At 41.5% G+C, this 20189-nt stretch overlaps 1 protein-coding gene across 1 annotated transcript; it reads right to left on the reverse strand.

The window, feature by feature from the left end:
- Positions 1-1123: 1123 nt before the first annotated feature.
- Positions 1124-19707, reverse strand: fam149b1 (family with sequence similarity 149 member B1; the record flags this gene model as incomplete). Its single annotated transcript, XM_080740407.1, has 16 exons — positions 1124-1218; positions 2477-2614; positions 3534-3615; positions 4119-4244; positions 5308-5431; positions 6753-6980; positions 7543-7661; positions 8858-8926; positions 9591-9733; positions 10059-10240; positions 13119-13280; positions 14364-14507; positions 14990-15144; positions 16379-16523; positions 18551-18664; positions 19661-19707. The coding sequence occupies 16 exons, from the start codon at positions 19705-19707 to the stop codon at positions 1136-1138; spliced, it is 2061 nt and encodes a 686-aa protein (XP_080596533.1). The 3' UTR covers positions 1124-1135.
- Between the last annotated feature and the right edge of the window lie 482 nt (positions 19708-20189).

Genomic DNA, 20189 nt, shown 5'->3' on the forward strand with positions numbered 1-20189 from the left:
ACATTAAAGAACAACTTTGCATTTCAAGCTTTGTTTTTCATGTTGTACTAAGGCGTCTGATGTAATAACTGAATGAAGGGAGAAACACCTTTTCTGCAGGTAGGTTGATGTTACTGTTCCAGCATAGAATCTTCTGCCTGAAGGGACTGAGTGTCGCATGCTTCATAAAACCAAAGTCAACATGAGTTCTCCAAGTTTGCAGATTAGAATAGTTTAAAATGTACAACAGTACATACAGTGCAGCACACACTTGACTCTGTTCACAGAGTGGAACTCTGAAATTCCAATCCCTTAAGTACAAGGAACATAAAACATTAAATAAACAGTGTAATAACTGTCTATATTGAATCTAAACTTTGTTTGACTAAAGAGGTGCTGCAATGAATACAGCATCATGGCTTGTGCTACAGTGCAGTGTCCTGTCAGTCTGTCACTGGGTAATGCAGCGTCAATATTCCTTCTCATGCCTCCAAGGGCTTAAACTAAGCCATGATCACTGTGAGGGACAGGGAGTGCATGTGGGAAAGGCAACTGGAAGCTTTCCATTTAGATGCTGTCTAATCCCGCTTGTGCAACGGTACGGGATGAGAGGTTCTGTCTATGCGTCCGTGCTTGTCTTTGATACACAGGCATTGAAAGTTATCCTTTAATGAAAAAGACAGTTCCAAACAGCCTGATGAAGCATTGTCAGTATTAAAAAAACATAACAGCTTTTGTTGTCCGTTTGTTGAGGTGTTCCATGCCCTGCATAGTCCTTTACTGCTATGAAGACTAACCACAGAGGACAGTGTGCAACATACAGTACCTTCGAATATAAATATGCAAATATACATCTAAGCCATACACACATCCAAATTCACACATCCAGCACATACTTAAAAAGTGAGAAGTTAACCGGACAGTTACCGTCTTTGGCAGCTGCGTAAGCTGAATTTCCAACATAAAAAAATAGGCTTTTAGAAAACAAAATGGTTATCGATGAATTAATAAAATCACTAACCATACAGTATAATACAAAAAAAGTATTCTGCTACTGCTGAAAAAAATGACAAATCTGAGGGCACAGGCGGGGTGTAGCAGAGTTGTGCTTAAATTGTGCTGCATTAAATTGGGACATGGAGGTGGAGAGGTGAAGCTACAAACCAGGTCTGCTGCCTCTCGACGAAATACCCCCTCGCGTGAACGCCCGTGGTGGGACTGACACAGGCACCAGTCGAGCTAAAGAGGATCAGAGGTGTAGAAAGACACGTTGCGAGTTAATGGACTCGTCACTCTGCACATGGCACCCTGCCTCGTTGAGTTGTGTGTATTCGGAGTTATAGTAATTATAGATCATGTATTCAGACCTCAAAATAAAAGCAATACATTCAGAGGGAAACCATCAGATCGGCTCCTCTCCAATAACGTCTACTCCACACACAGCCAGGATTAGGGGTGGGCGATATGGAAAAATACAATATCACAATATTTTCCCAAGCTGTATCACGATACACGATTTTATCACGATTCTTTTTTCACGTTGGTTTTATGGTTATTTTTCAAGTTACTTGACAAAAACTACACTCTCTGGGTTCCTTTTGGGAGGTCAAATTGAACTTTACAAGTATGTAACTCTGACAGTATACAAATGAAACCAAATGGACCCTTACGGGTCCCTTTGGTTTCATTTGTATACTGTCAGAGTTAAGTGGAGACCTTGACATTTTAAAGTTTGAGAACTACTGATTTAGATCAAAATGCAGGTTTAAATTGAATTCTGCAATGAATCTCTGTATTAAAGTTGTATCCATGTAACTTTTTTTATAAAACAAATCTTAAAATTGTCCTAACTGTTAAATCGCTAAAGTTTTAGAACACCCACTCCGTTATTTTCAGCTTCTGAAGCCTTCTCTTTATATGTTTTCTTCTTAGCAGTGACAGGGGCGGGATTTCGCGCCAAAATGACGTAATCTGCATCATCTGTATACGTTGTGTATACGTTGCCCAATCACATCGCCGATCATGCACACATGGTACACTACCGGCCAATCACAGCTTATCTGCTCTGGTCTCCAGGAAGCGCCTCAGCTTGGCTACAGTGTTTACCATGGTGAAGGATTTTAACCTCTTAATCCACAAATCCTGGCCAGAAAATTACGTTCTACCATGCGTTCTACCCCTCCACGGATTACTATCGGTCGCGGTGGTTTGCGGCGCCGCTCCGGTGGTCCGCGGCGGTGGTCCGCGACGACTCCGGCCGAAAAACGGCCGAAAAAAGCAATACCGCTACTGACCACTAGTTGAGCAACTTACACAGTATAGCTTTAACGATTAAACAGGATTTTTTACAAGGCTCCCTTAATTGTATCACGATATATACGATACCTCCAAAAAGGCATATCGTGGAGACATTGTATCGTCTCAACGATAATTATCACCATATCGCCCACCCCTAGCCAGGATATGCTATTGTGGTGTAAACCTCAACTCTACTTACCTGGGAGGGGAGCTTGTGGGTCCGGCTCCTCTTCATCCTCAATGGGTGAGTGGCCGAGGGGGTGATGGGAGAATGAATCCAGGAAAGAAGAGCTACTGATTCCCAGACTGATACCTGTCACACCAATGCCAAGAGAGTCTGAAGGAATAAACACAATGAAACATTTATTGCTGCACTGAGAAATGTCACCTGTACAGAAATATTTTCACCAGCTTGTGGAATCTATATTCAGTCGCTGCACTAGTAGAGATTTCTTTCTGACTTTCTTCTCATTGGCTGTCCTTTAAGCCCTTTAAGTTCTCAACCTGTGGGTCGGGACCCCCAGGGGGGTCCTCAAATAATTTTGGGGGGTCCCCAGATGATTAACTTAATGTGCAACATTGTTTTCTCTCTCAACACTAAACAAACCAACGTACAGTATCTGCACATTTCTAAAGTGACAATGTAAGAACTTTTTAATACCTCTAAATTGACAAATTAAACATTGGCCAAATTGTCAAATATTAGAGGCAGAAATTGTGAAAATAGCCGATCTACATGCTCACAACGCCTCGCAACGTTGTGAGCATGTAGATCTGCCATTTTCACAATAGAAGTGTGTAATACAAAATGTTATGCCTCAACTCTTAGTGCTCATCGGGGTGGGGGGGTCCCCAGTTCAAATATGATTATTTTTGTGGTCGCGGCCTGAAAAGGTTGAGAACCATTGCTTTAAGCCAAAGGGGAGCAATGCCTTCCCAAACTCTGGACGGGCGTAAGAGCTCTGGTCAATAAACTCAGTGCAACACTTGCTTAATTACCGTCATGACAAGACCACAAATTGAATCAAGTGAAACTTACAACTACGCTACTAGGCTTCTAATAAAAACTACTGAATAAAATATAATCCTGTGCGCCTTCTCACTAGTGGATGTATTAACAGGCACAAACAATTCAACATCTGGGCTTGTAGGTCTGTTGCAATTTGCGTTATATTCTCTCCACGTGGCAGACTTTCTATAAGTGATATCTAGATGGAGTAAATGAAGGGTAGATACATCTGAGCCGAAATGCTGACCTGTGGCCACAGAAGCCCTGCCTGGCCGCCCCTGGCCGATGTTGTCCAGCACAGTGAAGGAGCGACGGTATGGGGTGTCTGACTGGAAAGAGGTTTACAGTTCAAACTCATTGCCTTTTACAAGGCAAGACAAGTGGATGCGTGTATATATAGTACATTTCCTACACAAAGAACAATAAAAAATGCTGTATGGGAGAAATAAAAATAAATGAAGATATGGGACTCAAACCACTACCACCAGGGAATTGAACCCTGCACAACTGAAGTTGGCTGTTCAACAAATGGGACTAACCATTAAAAGAATTTGCACTTTCATCACAAAATGCATTACGTAAATTAGAAATGTATCAAAACTATTAATTAAGCCTACTAGGCAGAAAAGGATACTCTGCATAACAATGATATCAATATCTATCTACAGTGCATTTATGTAAAATGAACTTGTTTAGGTCAAAATGTTGCCTCGAAGCTGTTTTGGTTTGTTTAACTGAAGATTTTCAGCTATATACAATACGTACTGTGGAAGGGTACATTACCATGACCTTTGCTCTGTGCAGTAAGCAGTGCCATTAAACAGCATCCTACCCTGTATGTATGTGTGGTGTTGGGACGGGAGAAGACGTCGAACACATGGTGACGATCCCTTGGGAGAGTATTGCCCGCTTCATCTGTTACGGCACTGTGAGCACGGCTGGATGAGCCTCTCTGGCGCTGCACAGAAACACACAGACACAAAGCATCTCATGCTTCTGATAGCTGTGTACAAAGGCTGGTTAAATAAAGACTCCAAAGAATCTGTTTTTAGCATAGACAAGATTTGATGGAATGCCAACTGCAGATAGTTTCACACCTTGGCTCAGTCTAAAATCCTGTGAACAGATTTCGTAAAGCCTTGGTTAGCTAATGACACATCTCATGCCACAAAACAGCAATGTCTTAGGTTCAATTCCCAGTTTAGGATAAGTATTTCATGTCATTCATCCTCTCTATCTGCACTTCCCAGTCACTCCACACGTCAAACATAAAACAACAATGCCATTAATGACAGCCATTAGGGCTGTCACAATTATTACATACTCGTCTAATCGCAATTATTTGACATAATCGCAATTATTTTGTGATAATCGTCATAATCGTTAACACGTTGAAAAATGTTTATATATGTTCAAACATTTAAAAACTAGTGGAAATAGCAGATCTACAAGCTCACAACGTGTCGCATCGCGACGCTTTGTGAGCTTGTACTGTATATCGATCGGCTATTTCCACTATCAATGTTCTTTTTTAAGTATAAAGTTGTCAAATATGTCAGTAATCTTTTTGTATATTTAGGTTATGTGTTGTATCTGCCATGTGCAACTTCAAAGCCTAAAAGCCAAACAGAAATGTAATTGTCAATGACAAAAACACAATTAAATCGTTAATCGCAATTATAATTTTTTTAAATGTATTTTTGTTGATAGCACAGTAGACTGACAGGAAATGGGGAGAGAGAGAGAGATGGGCAATGACAAAGGTCGTCGGGATCGGGAATCGAACCGGCGACGCCACGGCAACCATGCCTATGTGGTGGTGCCTATGTGGTATGCGCCTTGACCAGTAGGCCACGGAACACCCTGTTAATCGCAATTATTTGAGAGAAAATAAATCGTCATGTAGAATGTCATAATCGTGACAGCCCTAACAGCCATTCCTTTGCTTTTCCTGTGCTTTAATGGTGCTCAACACTGTGTTTGACTAAACGTAAATATAGTTTTGCTGAGTAGTGCTGTACCTGCATGGGTCTCAAATGCTGGCCTGAGTGGGAGGACTCTGTCTCTATTGTACTAATGGGAGGTAGGAGAATGTTCCTGCTAAGAGGCATCAACGGAGAGGTCAGGCGGTCATTGGCCGTGGGTCTGTGGAAATGGACACACAGATACACACATCTCACATCATGTTCACCCCACTGAAGAGCAAAAACATTGATCGTTTCCAGTGGTGTAAAGTAATTAAGTAAACATACTTAAGTAATGTACTTAAAGGGGCACTCCACCACTTTTCAACCTATGTTCATATAATTGGTCCTCACTCAAAAATAGTTTTTTTTTCCTCAGTGGAAGGCTGTGGGCAGGTCTGAAACCCATCGTCTTGTGACATTGCCAATCCAGCTTATAGAAACGGCAGGGTTTCTATTCCTGAAAAGTTGCAATTTTAAAGTGGAAGCCATTGTTCTCGCGATAATAAAAATCTAAATATCTTTTTCAAAAATATTGATTAAAATTTTTTTTGGGAAAATTATGATGTCACAAGACGATGGATTCTGAACTTCCCACAGCTCTCCTAGGAGACTTGGACTGAGTGGAAAAAAATTGTGATATTTTATCATGAACATTAGTGAGGACCTATTATATGAAGACAGGTTGAAAAGTGGTGAACTACTCCTTTAAGTACAATTTTGAGGTATTTGTACTTTACTTGAGTATTTCCAATTTCCAATACTTTTACTTCTACATCTCTCATATCTCAGATCAAAATATTGTACTTTTACTCCACTACATGTATTTGAAAACTTTAGTTACGGTACTAGTTACTTTGCAGATATAAATTATAATATTATAAAACATACATTTAGCCCTATTCTATACCGTGGCCGATCTACAAGCTCACAATTTGTCGCATCGCGACGTGTTGTGAGCTTGTAGATCTGCTATTTTCAAACATTTTGTACTTTTACTTTTGGTACTTTAAGTATTATTACATTTTGATGCCAATACTTTCATACTTTTACTCAAGTACATTTTGAATTCTGGACGTTTACTTGCAACGGAGTACATCTACAGTGCAGTATTGATACTTTTACTCAAGTACAAAATGTGAGTACTTTTTACCCCACTGATCGTTTCTCATCTCGCAAAATATGCGATTGTACATTCAATACATCTAACATTCATAATTTCCACAACCACCGGATTTTGTGGCACAATTCCCATGGTAATCACATGAAAACTGGCCTACTTTTTTTCCTGTTACTACTTCCTGTTACACGCACGCACACACGCACACACACACACAGTCTCCTGCAGAGTGCCACCAGGCACAAGTTGAAAGGCAAACTGCTGTCAAAGTAATCTCTCTCTGGCACTTCAGAGACCACAGGAGAAGGAGAGCTACAGTAGCATGAGAAGAAGGGGGTGGGAGGGGAGTGGTAGTTAAAACCGAGGAGAACACAGCACTCACAGACGCGTCCCGCGGATGACCTCATCCATGGATCCCGCTGCACTGGACTGAATCAGGCTAGGGGCCAGCGGCAGCAGCGTGCGGGGGGGAGGGTTTCGACGGCGCGCCGATTGGGCCGGACGGGACAGCGATGAGGAGCTCTGCTCCAGTGCCCGGCGGGGGCGTGGTTTGCTAGAAGAAGGGACCACGCTGGAGCCCGGCCTATGGGACACCCTCTCCTCTGTCTCTCTGCCGCGTGGGAAGGTCACACACAATGGACAACATTGGCTAAAAATGGACAACTTCACTGGTCCACTCACTCCTGCTGCCAGCTGGCAGCTGGTAGCTAGTGCCCCTATGAATGACAAGGTATTTTGACGTGTGTCATTGGGAGAAGCAATGTCACTTTTTTCCACTTTTGTTTTCATATTATTAATGTGTTATTGCCTTGGTTTCAGACAATAAACTGTGTTAAGACATTTCTTGACTACTACCAGTACAATTTATAAGGTCATTCTTATCCAGAGCAACTCACAATGTGCAAGATGCCGAAGTGAACCCCTAGCCTAGTCAACCAACAACCCGGTCAAGTTTATTAAGTATTGACGGTTCAAGTGGTTAAATATCTGAAAACAAAATTGACATTAATCCAAAATACACTGATGATTGTGCTGTCAAATGAAAAGGTTGTGGGGGGGGGGTCACTGCTTCATCTCTCTCTCAACTAAGGGGTCCTTGGCCTGAAAAACGTTGAAGGACCCCTGGGTTAAGTACAGTACTACGTGGCGTGTTGGTGTGGTGAGTTCCGTACTGGGCTCTGTCCAGCACCCCCAGGTTCCTCTGCTGCAGCGGGATGCCGTGGATCATGATGAGGTCGTTGAAGTTGTGGTGGGTCGCCGATGCTCCTCCAGTGCCCGGTGGCCTGCTGCCCTGCTGGGGGACGAAGGGTGATAAAGAAAGAGCGTGTGAGTAGGGGTGGGCGATATGGAAAAATACAATATCACAATATTTTTTCAAGCTGTATCAAGATGCACAATCTTATCACGATTCTTTTTCATGTTGGTTTTTATGGTTATTTTTCAAGCTACTTAACAGTACAACCACTTCAGGTACAGCACAGGTAACAAAAACTAAAAGAAAAAGGAGAAACAGACCATTTAGACCAGTGGTCCTCAAAGTGGGGTCCAGGGACTCTCTGGGAGGTCAACATTTTATCCTTACAAGTATGTAACTCTGACTGTACAAATGAAACCAAATGGAGCCTTACGGGTCCATTTGGTTTCATTTGTATACTGTCAGAGTTAAGGGGAGACCTTGACATTTTAATGTTTTAGAACCACTGATTTAGACCAAAATGTAGGTTTAAATGCATTTTCGATGAATCTCTGTATTAACAATTCAACAAGATTTTTTTATAAGGCTTCCTCATTGTATCACGATAGATACGATATCTCTGAAAAGGCATATTGTGACGTGGAGACATTGTATCGTCTAAACGATATTTATCACCATATCGCCCACCCCTAGGTGTGAGGGGGAGGTACAACGAAGGGCCAATGACCAACATTTTGTCTCGCATAGCCATAAGATCGGAGAGCTCTGCCTACCGATATGTCTTGTGACATCTACATTCAATGTAGTTGCTAAAACTACAGAAGTACATTACAGAACCAATACAAAGACTTTAGGACGATCCTTCATCATATTTGGAGTATCAGGATTGGTTTTCAAAGCAGCAGGTGCTGGCCATTCTTGCAGTTTTTCTGGCACCTGCACTGAATTTTAGATGTCATAAGATCATGATCGTCTCATCTGGCTACGAAAGACTAACCTCATTTAACTGTACTTTCACGTGTGAAGTCGGGAGTGCTAACACACACCACCAACTAACACTGACATTGACATTAAGAAGACCAAGATCAAGCAAATACATTCCAACATTGTTGTTGAGAGATGTAAGGAAAGCCCTGCCCAAATTAAGACAGAGTACTTCAAACCAGAAAAGAACATGTAGAGAAAACTGATTAATACCTTAATGACACATTTATTATACTTTAAAGGCACATTATACTATTTAAAAACTGCACTACCATTTTGGCTCTAAGTGAGGGAGTTACAGTACATACAGTGGGTGGCTGTTTCTGCTTTTTCGATTTCCGCCTGGACTTGTGCTTTGAGCCCCTTGACTTTGTGCTCTTTGAGAGGGAAGAAAGTATGACCACAGGAGAACGACGATATGAAAGGAAGAAAGACAAATGAGAAAGAGAGAGAATAAAACTTGAGAGGGTCAGAGAAAGTGACAGAAAACGACCAGATAAGGGAGGGAAAGACAACAGGGATACAGGTTAATGAATTGGCAGCACTGAAAAAGAAAGAAAAGGACTATAGACAAGAGTGAAAAAATGTTAGCCATGTTGGAAGCGTGGAATGTGGAAGAGCGATTTGTGAGCAGGTGCTAAGAGACCGCATCACCAATGACACTATGACACTAGGTGTTTTATATAGTATAAACCATCAATACGAAAAAGAGAACTTGCATTTACATAATACAGTATCAGTGACTCAGGTATGATACCTTTTCCAGGTGTTTGATTAATAATAGATGGGATGCAGGAACAACTTTCATTGATTTAGTCTAGTGCTTGCCAAAAGAGAGACTGCAAGAGCAATGTGTGTTTATGTCCCCCCCCCCCCCCCCCCCCCCCCCCCCCCCCCCACACAAGATTTGTGTTAATTCACTTTAGTCTAATTCAGGAACCACTGTTAATAAATGTCTAAATCACTCCTGACTCCAGTCACTCCACTGAACCCGACTGTCACGCTCACAAACTTGACCGGGCCACTGGCCCGTCCACTGACCTGGGACTGCAGGCCGGCTGTAAGCTGAGGCACCCTGCTCTGGCCCAGCTTGGGCAGCAGTGTGGGCAGGGTGGACAGAAACATGAAGGGGTTCTGTGCATCCGGCTGGGCGAGGCTGAAGGTCACTGAGTTCTTCTCATCATCTGTAGATCACACTACAGTTAGAATGACTACTATGCATCAATAAAGAGTTCACCAGAAATGTGTGTAGGTAATAAAGGGAATTTGACATGAATGAAAAATAACTACTGTAGAAAGATGTGCTCCGAGGCCAGGTACTAGTAGAAGTCAATCAGGATGAAATATGAAAAATCAAGACAGGTCCGTCTATAGACTATAAAGATAAATGTATACCAATTTGCGTGATTTATGTACAAAATCTGTAGGAGTGATATAAAAAAATGTGTTTTGAAAGAAATCGTCCACCTGGTGGGTCTAAGTACAAGCTGGTTCAACACATCCCTGTACCTGAGACGCAGCCTTCCCAGTAGCGTTGCACCAGCTCTTCCATCCAACCAACCAGTTGTCTCCACACATCATCAAACAGCAGGTCCAGGACGGCCTGGCGCCGGCAGCGGTACGGTGAGACAGGAGGCAGACAGTGGCGTCTTGGGCCCGACTCCGAACGTTCCCTCTCAGACTCATCATCTCTGCACACAGCATGAGGGAGAGTCAGTAATCACTAGAAAGACATTTACAAGTGATCGATCTATCTATCTATCTAGTCCTATGCCCAGGGGGTGTGCACGTGTGCACAGTATCTAAGGGATTGAATGTAGGAGTCTCAGAAGTAATGTTGGAGTGCCCGTTGGGCAGATCTTTTTTTTCCCATATATGGTGTTCCATGTTGGAGTGTCCGTTGGGCAGATCTTTATGCCCATACATGGTGTTCCGTGTCCAGGCCAGTCTGTGATATCAGAGTAGAATGTAGACAGACGGTTACCATGGTGGCGAAACTGTGTCGTTTCAGTTGATGTTAGCATGCAGATGGTCAGACAGACGAACAGACCATAACTATGAAAATCGGCAGATCTTGTCCACGTATCTCTGTCACGCTTGACACTGTGGTTCTATGGGTTTGTCGCTCTGACATCATGCTCTGATGTCACTGTGATGTCAGTGGAACCACTCTTAACAGAATGGGTTTGCCGCTCTGACATCACGCTCTGGCTTGATGTCCCTTTTATGCTCATATATGGAGATCGCTGATGTCATCACTTGCAAATGAACTCATAGGAGGTCCACGACGTGTCAACACGCCAAACAATGTCTCCCTGTGCCCATTGACGCGTTAGATGTGTTGTACAGTAAACTATATTAATCTGTAGCTACTGTACAAAGCTGTGGTGATGAAAAACACTTAATTTTTATGCCCATATATGGAGATCCCTGTCCCGATGTCATCAATATTAAGCGCATATCTGGGAATGCCCATATTTGGTAATGCCCATATATGCGCATGTTCTGAGGCGTTTTACTAATAGTTATACTGTATATTTATGCATATACAGTAATCTCTGTGTATCTGTCTGTGTGTGTGTCCACATATCACGAGAACCACCTGACCGATCCGACTTCAATCTTGGCGTGTGAATCGCCTAGGACCGAGGAAGTGCAGTGCTGAGGGGAATGTCTGTCAGAAGAGCGGTTTTCCAGAAATATCTATAAATCCACAAATATCTGTATCTGGGGATATGGAGATCCCTGGTGTCATCTATATGTCATCTATATGACATCACATTCACAATACTGGCCTCACAATACTGTCCACACATAAAAAACATACAAGATTTTTACAGTTACAAATGCAATATTATTAAAAGTCAGTACTCAACACAATACACTATGATAATGCATTTGCGTGCGCGCACGCGCACGTGTGTGTGTGTGTGTGTGTGTGTGTGTGTGTGTGTGTGTGTGTGTGTGTGTGTGTGTGTGTGTGTGTGTGTGTGTGTGTGTGTGTGTGTGTGCGCGCGCGTGCGTGCGTGTGACGTGTGTGTGAGACAATATGAAAATGCGCTGGCAGTATGGTGTTTTACCCAGTTCCTATTTTGAGGAAGCCATTGGATTACATTCATTCAAATAAGGTATGAAAATCAACTTGCAGAGACTTGCTGGAGATAGGTAATTTGAGACAAAATTTGAATGTGCACTTACTTAACTCACTGAACGCCATAAACGTCTTATACGTCTTTGGACCTCGGTGCCATAAACGTCTTTTACGTCTTTTTAATTAATCAAAAGTTTTATCATTTTTTCATAATTGTAATTTCAAAAAAATCGCTCTAGAAGTTGGCCATATGCCTCCGTGACCTGAGCGATACGGCCGATTTGACTGTAGCACCAGTGTAACACAGTCCGGCGGAAAATCGGTATAGCCGAAGATTGGTTCCGGCCGTTTAAATGTTATCTAAAACGTTCGTTTATACACTTTCCCGTGCATCCCTGACGAACTATAAGTACTCAAAAAACGCAGAAAATTCTCAGGATTCCAGCGGTGCCATCCATTCTTCTCTACCTATCCTTGATCGCGATCGCCAGGGTTCCGAAGTGTTATAGCATGCTAGCTAAAAGGCCTGGCCAAAATGTAAACAACAGGCCCAAACCAAAAAAAAGATGGACGTCTTCTTCCTTCTTCTGTTAGTTGATCAGATAGTAGGAGACCACCCTCTGGTGGTTTTCAAATGGTATTGCACTCCAGATTGCATACAGGGCCCATCACAGCACACACATATGATGATGATCAAGACATCTTACACATGTTCTATTGAAGCCCAAATCTAATGATAGGATATATATATATAAATATACATGTTTTCCTTTGTAAGAGGGGTAGTGTGGCTTTCGATAGAAGCATAGATTTATATATGTAATTTAAGTACAAAATATGATTTTGGCCCCCATAAAAAGGCAAAATTAAGCAAAATGGCTGGCACCAGTTTTGTAGATTTTGAATAAAGGGTGGCATTCACTGAGTTAAAGGACAACTTTGTTTTTTTTTACAACAAGGGTTCATATTTTAAATTGTAATTAGAGAAAAGAAAAAGTGAGTGTTAAAATGTTTTCATTTACTTCGTTCTATCGTTTTAGCACGTTTAGGGTGCTAAAACGTGGGAGCATGTGTACAAGTGGCTAAATGTGTCTTTTTAGACACAATAAGCCTGCAATTTCTTTATTTCTATTAACAGTAACCCCAGAAGTCACATCTGCCCATGAAAGATTGAGGTGCATCTTGGGAATGGGCTTATGAATCTAAATAATTAAAATCTCTAAAACGATTGAAAGGAGTAAATGAAAATATTTTAACTCTCATCTTTTATATTATTTAATATCTAAAATATGAACCCTTGTTGTAAAAAAACAAAGTTGTTCTTTAAGCAGAGTCTGATTTGAAAAGTCTTGACTAAATTATTCATGTATGTTCAGTAACATTCAGTACGTTTGCATGACTTCAAGACTGAAAATAAACAAATTGTAATTAAACTACTAATACTAATTCTAGTATTGTGATGATATTAAGTGACTCACAGGTCCCTGAAGTCAAAGGCCAGGTATTCCTCCATCAAGCCCTCTGCTTCAATCATGTTGGGCCTGTCGTTACTCTTAATGCCACCAGGGGCACCAGGTGTAGCATCTGACTCCACTGATAAAGACTGGACCAATACAGCTCTCCTTCCCTGCACATTCAACCTAACCCAAGACAAGGACACGCACAGATAAGTAAGCACTGTTGTTCACTGGTACACTTAAGTTATTTAAACCTCGAAAAGAGTATTGAGGTTTACCCTCATTTGCTATGCTGTCGAGATAACACAAACAAGAATCACATCACAAATCTTCAAGGCATACAGATAATGATATAAAACACAGAAACAACAAAATAAGACCAAAGCAGTAGGGAGATTTATGAGCAAATCTTCAAGGCATACAGATAATGATATAAAACACAGAAACAACAAAATAAGACCAAAGCAGTAGGGAGATTTAAGAGCAAGTTATTAAATTGTCCATAGGATATTGGGGCAATTTGTCGATTGTTCAATGAAATTTGAGCATCAAAGAAAAAACAGATGTTCCCACTTGAAGGGATATGGTCATAAAACAAAACATGAAAATCAGTTTTACATTAGTATAAATTCTACTATACAAATTGCATAAATGTGAGTATCCACTGGCCTCTCTCTCACCATCTGTCTAATAAAATACATCATCTGATTAGAGGTTTTTAGTAGGTGGCACTGACTGCTGTGCTTCAAGCAAACGAGGCAGTCACAGAAACCATTTATCACAGCCAACCCACAGGAGGGACTTTGGCTAACTGACTTGATCCTTTGACAAGCCACGGTATCTAGGTCACAAAGCCACAGAGCCAACCAGCGGACATCCATAATTGATGTGCTAACAGCAGTCAGCTGTCACAGCAGCCAGGAAGAGAGTCGGGGTAGAAAGATGTTACAAGATTTGTTGTGACTTTCATTAACTAATTAAATTCCCTAGCTGTCACACCCACCAGCCATTTTAATATGCCCTGAGTATACGAAATCAACATGAATAAAGTTTTGCACTTTATATATTTGTTCTTTGTACTGTAAAATCAATGTTTCCCTATCTAGCCCCTATTAAACAGTCCAGAATATTTGATAAGATCAAAGACTATGTACAATGTGAGCAAATACATCAACATTGAAGTTGAACTTGAAAGTCTTTCCAATTTCAGTCAGTCAGTCAGTCAGTCAGTCAGTCAGTCAGTCGGTGAGTGGTAGTGCTGCTTACTCTGTGCCACCCTCATCTTTCTCCTGGGCTTTGAAACTGCTGTCCTTGGGCGTTGATGGTTGACTAGCAGGGGTGTCCATCCCTGAGGTGGCATACCACTGGAAGCCTTCGTCACTGGAACACACCAGCTGAGTCCCCAGGATCCTGGAGAACAAACAGACATACACATACATGCACATAAAACACAGTATTAACCAAGCATTCATTAGTTTTTTGAGCGGTGCTAACGGCTCCTACATCTGACTGTGTCTGTTTGTATGTATGTACTGTATGTATGTCCCACATTTGGAACATTGTTCAAGCTTCGCGAGGCTGCTTAATGAAATTAACTCCTGAAAAGCAACGCTCACATCACATTTTTATACATCTGAACAGAAAACAGAAATTAAACCTATTTAACCTAGAACCAATGTTGTAACATCATGTACAAAGTACTTTGTGCTGAATAAATTGTGAACATGCAGACTGCTCTGTCATCTTTGTCAAGTGCCTAGCTCGTCAAGGGATTCCACCACAGCAGTAGGTAATCACAGGGCTTTGCATATCTGAAAACAGATGTATTTACACTTCTAAAAAATTGTCTAGATACTCGATAGGGAGGGAGAAGTGGATTCTTAGTGACCTACCGGAGGTGTGGGAACCTGGAGGCCCATTGCTGACACTCATCCTGCAGGCCACGAAGCTGCCCTCCTCCTCCATCACTACACGTCCCCTCGTACAGCTCTCTGTCGATCTCCTCAAACATCTGCTGCACCTGCTGTGATGCTGCCTTGTCAAACTCCTGTGGGACACAAGAAAGGATTGGTGGAATAGGGGAATAAGAGAGACAGAGATAGACTAGTCATTACTGTACTCAGTATCATTCTGGTGAGCCTTTTATTGTTTGAGCTGTCCCACTGCCGAGCTGTGTTTATCTTACTGCAGGCTACAACATGCATAGTGATGAGCTCTGGTGGCACCGACTACGACAGATAGAAATAAAAAGTGTAAGAAGACAACAAACGAGAGAGACAGAAACAAAGAGAGGGGTAAATTGGGAGAGTGTGTGTGTGTGTGTGTGTGTGTGTGTGTGTGTGTGTGTGTGTGTGTGTGTGTGTGTGTGTGTGTGTGTGCGCGCGCGTGCGTGGCCTGAACAAAGAGGAAACCCAAAGGAAACGACTGTCCATCGCATCCTACAACAATATTTGTTTTTTGGGGTGAACTAGTACAGTACAATACATTTGATATATTGTGTACGCGTGATTCCTAAACCCACCAGGATTGAGTTAAGACCCGCCTCCTCTCGATAATCTCAAGTATGAAAGTGCCCATGAACGTTAGTGCTGCTCGCTCAAGTGCAAAGTACCTACTACCTACGGCCCAAAGCCATATCCAAACCATAACAATTTAACTGATAATCAGTAAGAGTTTTTATTTTGAGCACAGTAGTGACAAATTAATAGCTTTCTCAGTACGTTTTTCTCTTTAGCAAAGTTACAAAGTTTTCCCTTTATTAAGCACAGTACAATTAAGTAAGTTTCAAGATTTTTTAGCACAGTTTATTTTGAGCACTGTAGTGAGAAATTAATAGTTGTGCATTGTGCAAATGCTGGCTTCTCTCAAGTACAAGTCTTCATGCCTCTGACTTTATCCACCCTCCATAAGCCTGGCTACACGAGGCTACCCTCCATGTGTCAGGCAGGGATTTCAGCCACTCCTGGAAGTCCTCGCGTTTCTACGAGGCGGGTCTTAACTCAACCCTGGTGGGTTTAGGAATCACGCATTGTGTACAGTATGTCAGAAGACCACTTCCTTTTTCCATTTATTTTTACTCATCAAAAGGACTACAGGAGGTGCATACATACTGTATGTGTTCTAGTTCTGCAATGCTGTAAACACTTTGTGTTTCGTTTCCATTTTTATACTCTCAAAGTTAAATTAACACTTGTGATTTGACTTTGTATGTGTTTAATCCTGTGTATGGGGAAGTCCAGGTTTGAATCATTCAGTGAGGTAATGAGCTGAGGGACACTCACATCATATCCCCAGGAGAACTCAGAGCTTCTCTCCGTGGAGATCCCGGTGCCGGTATAGCTGTGGATGCCCGACCAAGACTGGGTGGTGTCTCCTGTGATGACAGTGGGACAGTCAGACCGGCCTGAGGCAGCTGAGGTCTCCGAACTGAAGGAGAAGGGGACAGGAAAAGTCATACAAGGCATTTAGAAGTTAGACCATGGGATACCATCTCATCCCACTTCAAATCACCCCACACTGTATGTTTCGATGACAATAACAGATGGTATCATGAAGGAAAGGCAGTTATATTAAGAACATTTGCCATGTGGCTTCATCTCTGTTTATCTAAAAAACGAGAGCATGTTATTTTCACACTCAATTTGATGGGTGACAGCCAGGGCATTTGGGTAGCGAGGAGTAAAACTCATTTTCTTCTGTAAATATACTTTAACTGTTCCTAGCATTGATGACTTCTTGTCTTGATGAATTGAATACATAGGATCACAATGGAAAAAAGCCCTCAGGGCTTTTTGTGTTATCCATAACTGTACCTCTGTACTTTTTGCAACCTGTTAATAAAGTATTCAATCAATCAATCAATCAAAAGACCACCGTATACACTCTGAAAGTGCTTCTTGTCCAACGAATACAGTCGACAGTGTTTGCTGGTGGGACTTCATTTCACTTCAAAGCCAGTTTGGAAGCATTGACGCTGCACTAGGGACTCCTGCTGGTTGTTAGAAGTTCAAGGAGAAGATGGTGTGAACCTCTGTGCGTGTTACACCCTCCCTTGTGAAACTCCATGCTCTCTGGTGAAAAGAAGCAGCTGTCGACTCCATGTTTATCAGAAGAGGCATGTGGTTGTATACACGCTCCCCAGATCAACAGTGGGATTTGACAGTGACAAGTAGGGCTGTCACGATTATGATATTTTACACGACGATTAATTGTCACTCAAATAATTGAGATTAACGATTTAATTGTGTTTATGTCTTTGACAATTACATTTCTGTTAGGCTTCTAGGCTTTGAAGTTGCCTATGGCAGATATGACACATAACCTAAATATACAAAGACATTACTGACATATTTGACAACTTTATACTTAAAAAAGAACATTGATAGTGGAAATAGCCGATCTACAAGCTCGCAACGCGTTGTGAGCTTGTATATCTGCTATTTCCACTATTTTTTACTTACATTTTTAAACATGGAAACGTGGATTATGACGATTATGAAAAATAATCGTGATGATGTCAAATAATTGTGACAGCCCTAATCACTGTCAAATAGATGGGGAAACTGTGTGTAAAATTTAAAAATAGATAGTTGCTCAACAACAAAAAAACAACATTGAAGGCATACATTTTCCAAGTGGAAATCAAAAAGCAAAGGTAAAAGTAATTGAATATTCTAACAGGTTGGCTCATTACTTATTCTTTTAACTACACATACGAGCGTCTGAAGAAGGCAATGTGATATCAATTAATGTCCTGCTCGTAGGCATCTGGTTTCACATGTTCAGAGCCTTGAGAATCATTGGCCTCTTCCAGGAGGTGTATTGTTACCGAACACCCAGATAAGAGCCGGCTGCACAGAGAGAATGCATCTATTGTGTATCCTTGGTTGTGAGTAATTTCAGCTCTTAGGTTTAAAAAATCAAGCAAGGATACAATTGTGTTTAGAACAATTGTGAATGTTTTACTCAGCTATGGACTATTATCTCTAGTCTAGTGCTTGCTTGAACAATGCAGCCACTCTGCAGGTAGACAGTTCTGTGCCTTTATTGTCCCAAGGAGGGAACATAGATATATAAAAGTATATAAAACAACAACAAATAATTCACACTATACCACTTGCATAGCATCCATATTCTGGGGGAGAGATTAGGCAAAGAAATATGGTGTAGATGAAATTGGCCAAAGTACAGTTGTAAATCAAGTCCGATTCTCTAAGACAAGAAGACTCAAGTGGTTAATACCCACACTACACACTTATAATTTACACTCAAGGATATCATCATGTCTCCGACCGTTTGTCGCCACAGCAGTCCAGGCGTGGTGGTCTCTCCATCTGTCTCTTTATATGATCCGCGTCTTCAATCTGCCAAGCTCTGCTGGCTAGTATATAAGTTACCTGTTTGTTTGGTCTATGTAGTGGACTGCCTGTACAAAGAGCTCTTGTCCCAGTTACCTGGGAGCGGAGACAGCTTCTTGGAGATCATGGAGGAAATGCTGAGGGACCTGGTTATCATCTGCTTCCTCTGGGAGAGGGTGGTGGTCAAGACTGCTTCGGGACAAACCACGGCTACCCAAATAAAGAGATTGGGGACATTGATAAAACAATGAGAAGCAGGTATGTAATTGCATTATTGCAAACCTTTAGTTAAGGATCACTGTGAGTGTGAATTGTTTGATATAAAAGAAAATAAACTTCAAACTGAAAAAGCCAACACTGCACAGCAAACAAGAAAAATAAATTATTAATTATTTATTTTCAGTGCTGAAAATATATTGCCATCACATTATATGGTGTGCTTGAGTGTAAAGCCCATAGACTGACCTTGGTATAACAGATGGACTATACTGTCACTAATGGAATCAATACAATTCTCATTTTACACCGACACATGATAGTGGTCGCCAGTGTTGTCACTCATCATCTCACTTTCTCCCACCAGTGAGCGACAACAATCAGTCAGACTATGCAGCATCCACTTGTTTTTACAGAACATGTCCCATGTGCTATAAAAGGTCACAGGATAGTTGGGCACCAAGGAAGAGTGGTCACCTCGATGAAATCTTTGGAAAATGTTTTTAAGTAAAAGTTAAGTATACATGATAAGAACATGCTTCAACATTCGACAACTAAGGACGGTCTAATATCAGAATCCGCCATATAGGAATCTGTGGTCTGCATTCAGACCCCTCTCAATATTTATACAATTGCTACAAAACCTGCATATTATCCAGTCATTGGGGAATAAACAAGATTTGAAGGATACAATTAAGAATGATAATAATAATAATGCATGTTCACTTCATATAATGTATACTTTACTATGCAAAACCTGCATATCATCCAGTCATTTTGGGGAGTAAACAAGATATTGAAGGTTGAAATTAAGAATGATAATAATAATGCATGTTCACTTCATATAATGTATACTTTACTAAATGTACAGAATGTATTGTAGGCTAGCCTACTTTACTATGTAAAGTATACATGTGAAAATGCACGGTGCCCAGATGTATCCTGTATCCCTCCCTACAAAACACTGTTCTAAAACAGCTCTCTACTCACATCTCGAGTTTGTGCGACACGGGCCGTCTGTTGTATCTAGAAATCATCCTCTTTCTCGGGGTTTAAAGGCACATTAAGCCCTCCGCTCTCATCCCACTCGCCTCCTCCACTTCCACGACCACGACTCGCTGTGAACTCTCTGGCCGGAGGATGGACATTGTTTCCTCTCCTACACACCAACACCATTAATCAAAGAGAGCCTGTAGCTACGATGCTGTTAATAATGGCAGGCAGTGTTATGAAGCGTAGTATGGTGTTATTCTACCATTAGCTAGCTAGCTGACCCGTAAGATTATATAGAGATTGGTAGCCACATAGGGGACGTAAAAGCGAGACATTTCTCCTCATCAATTCGCCCTATAAAGTATCTTTAAATACTGCTGTTGTCCACTGGTCCAATTCATTGAGTACATGAGAATATCTATCACTGCTTCAGAGGAGAAAAGGCACCACAACAACACCAATCAAAACGGCTGTCATGGATACCTAACTTAGTGTTCGCAGTGCTTCATGGGAAATAGATTTCTAC

This window comes from Nannobrachium achirus (assembly GCF_963921795.1).
Source record: "Nannobrachium achirus genome assembly, chromosome: 13".
In the NCBI taxonomy this organism is placed as follows: Eukaryota; Metazoa; Chordata; class Actinopteri; order Myctophiformes; family Myctophidae; genus Nannobrachium; species Nannobrachium achirus.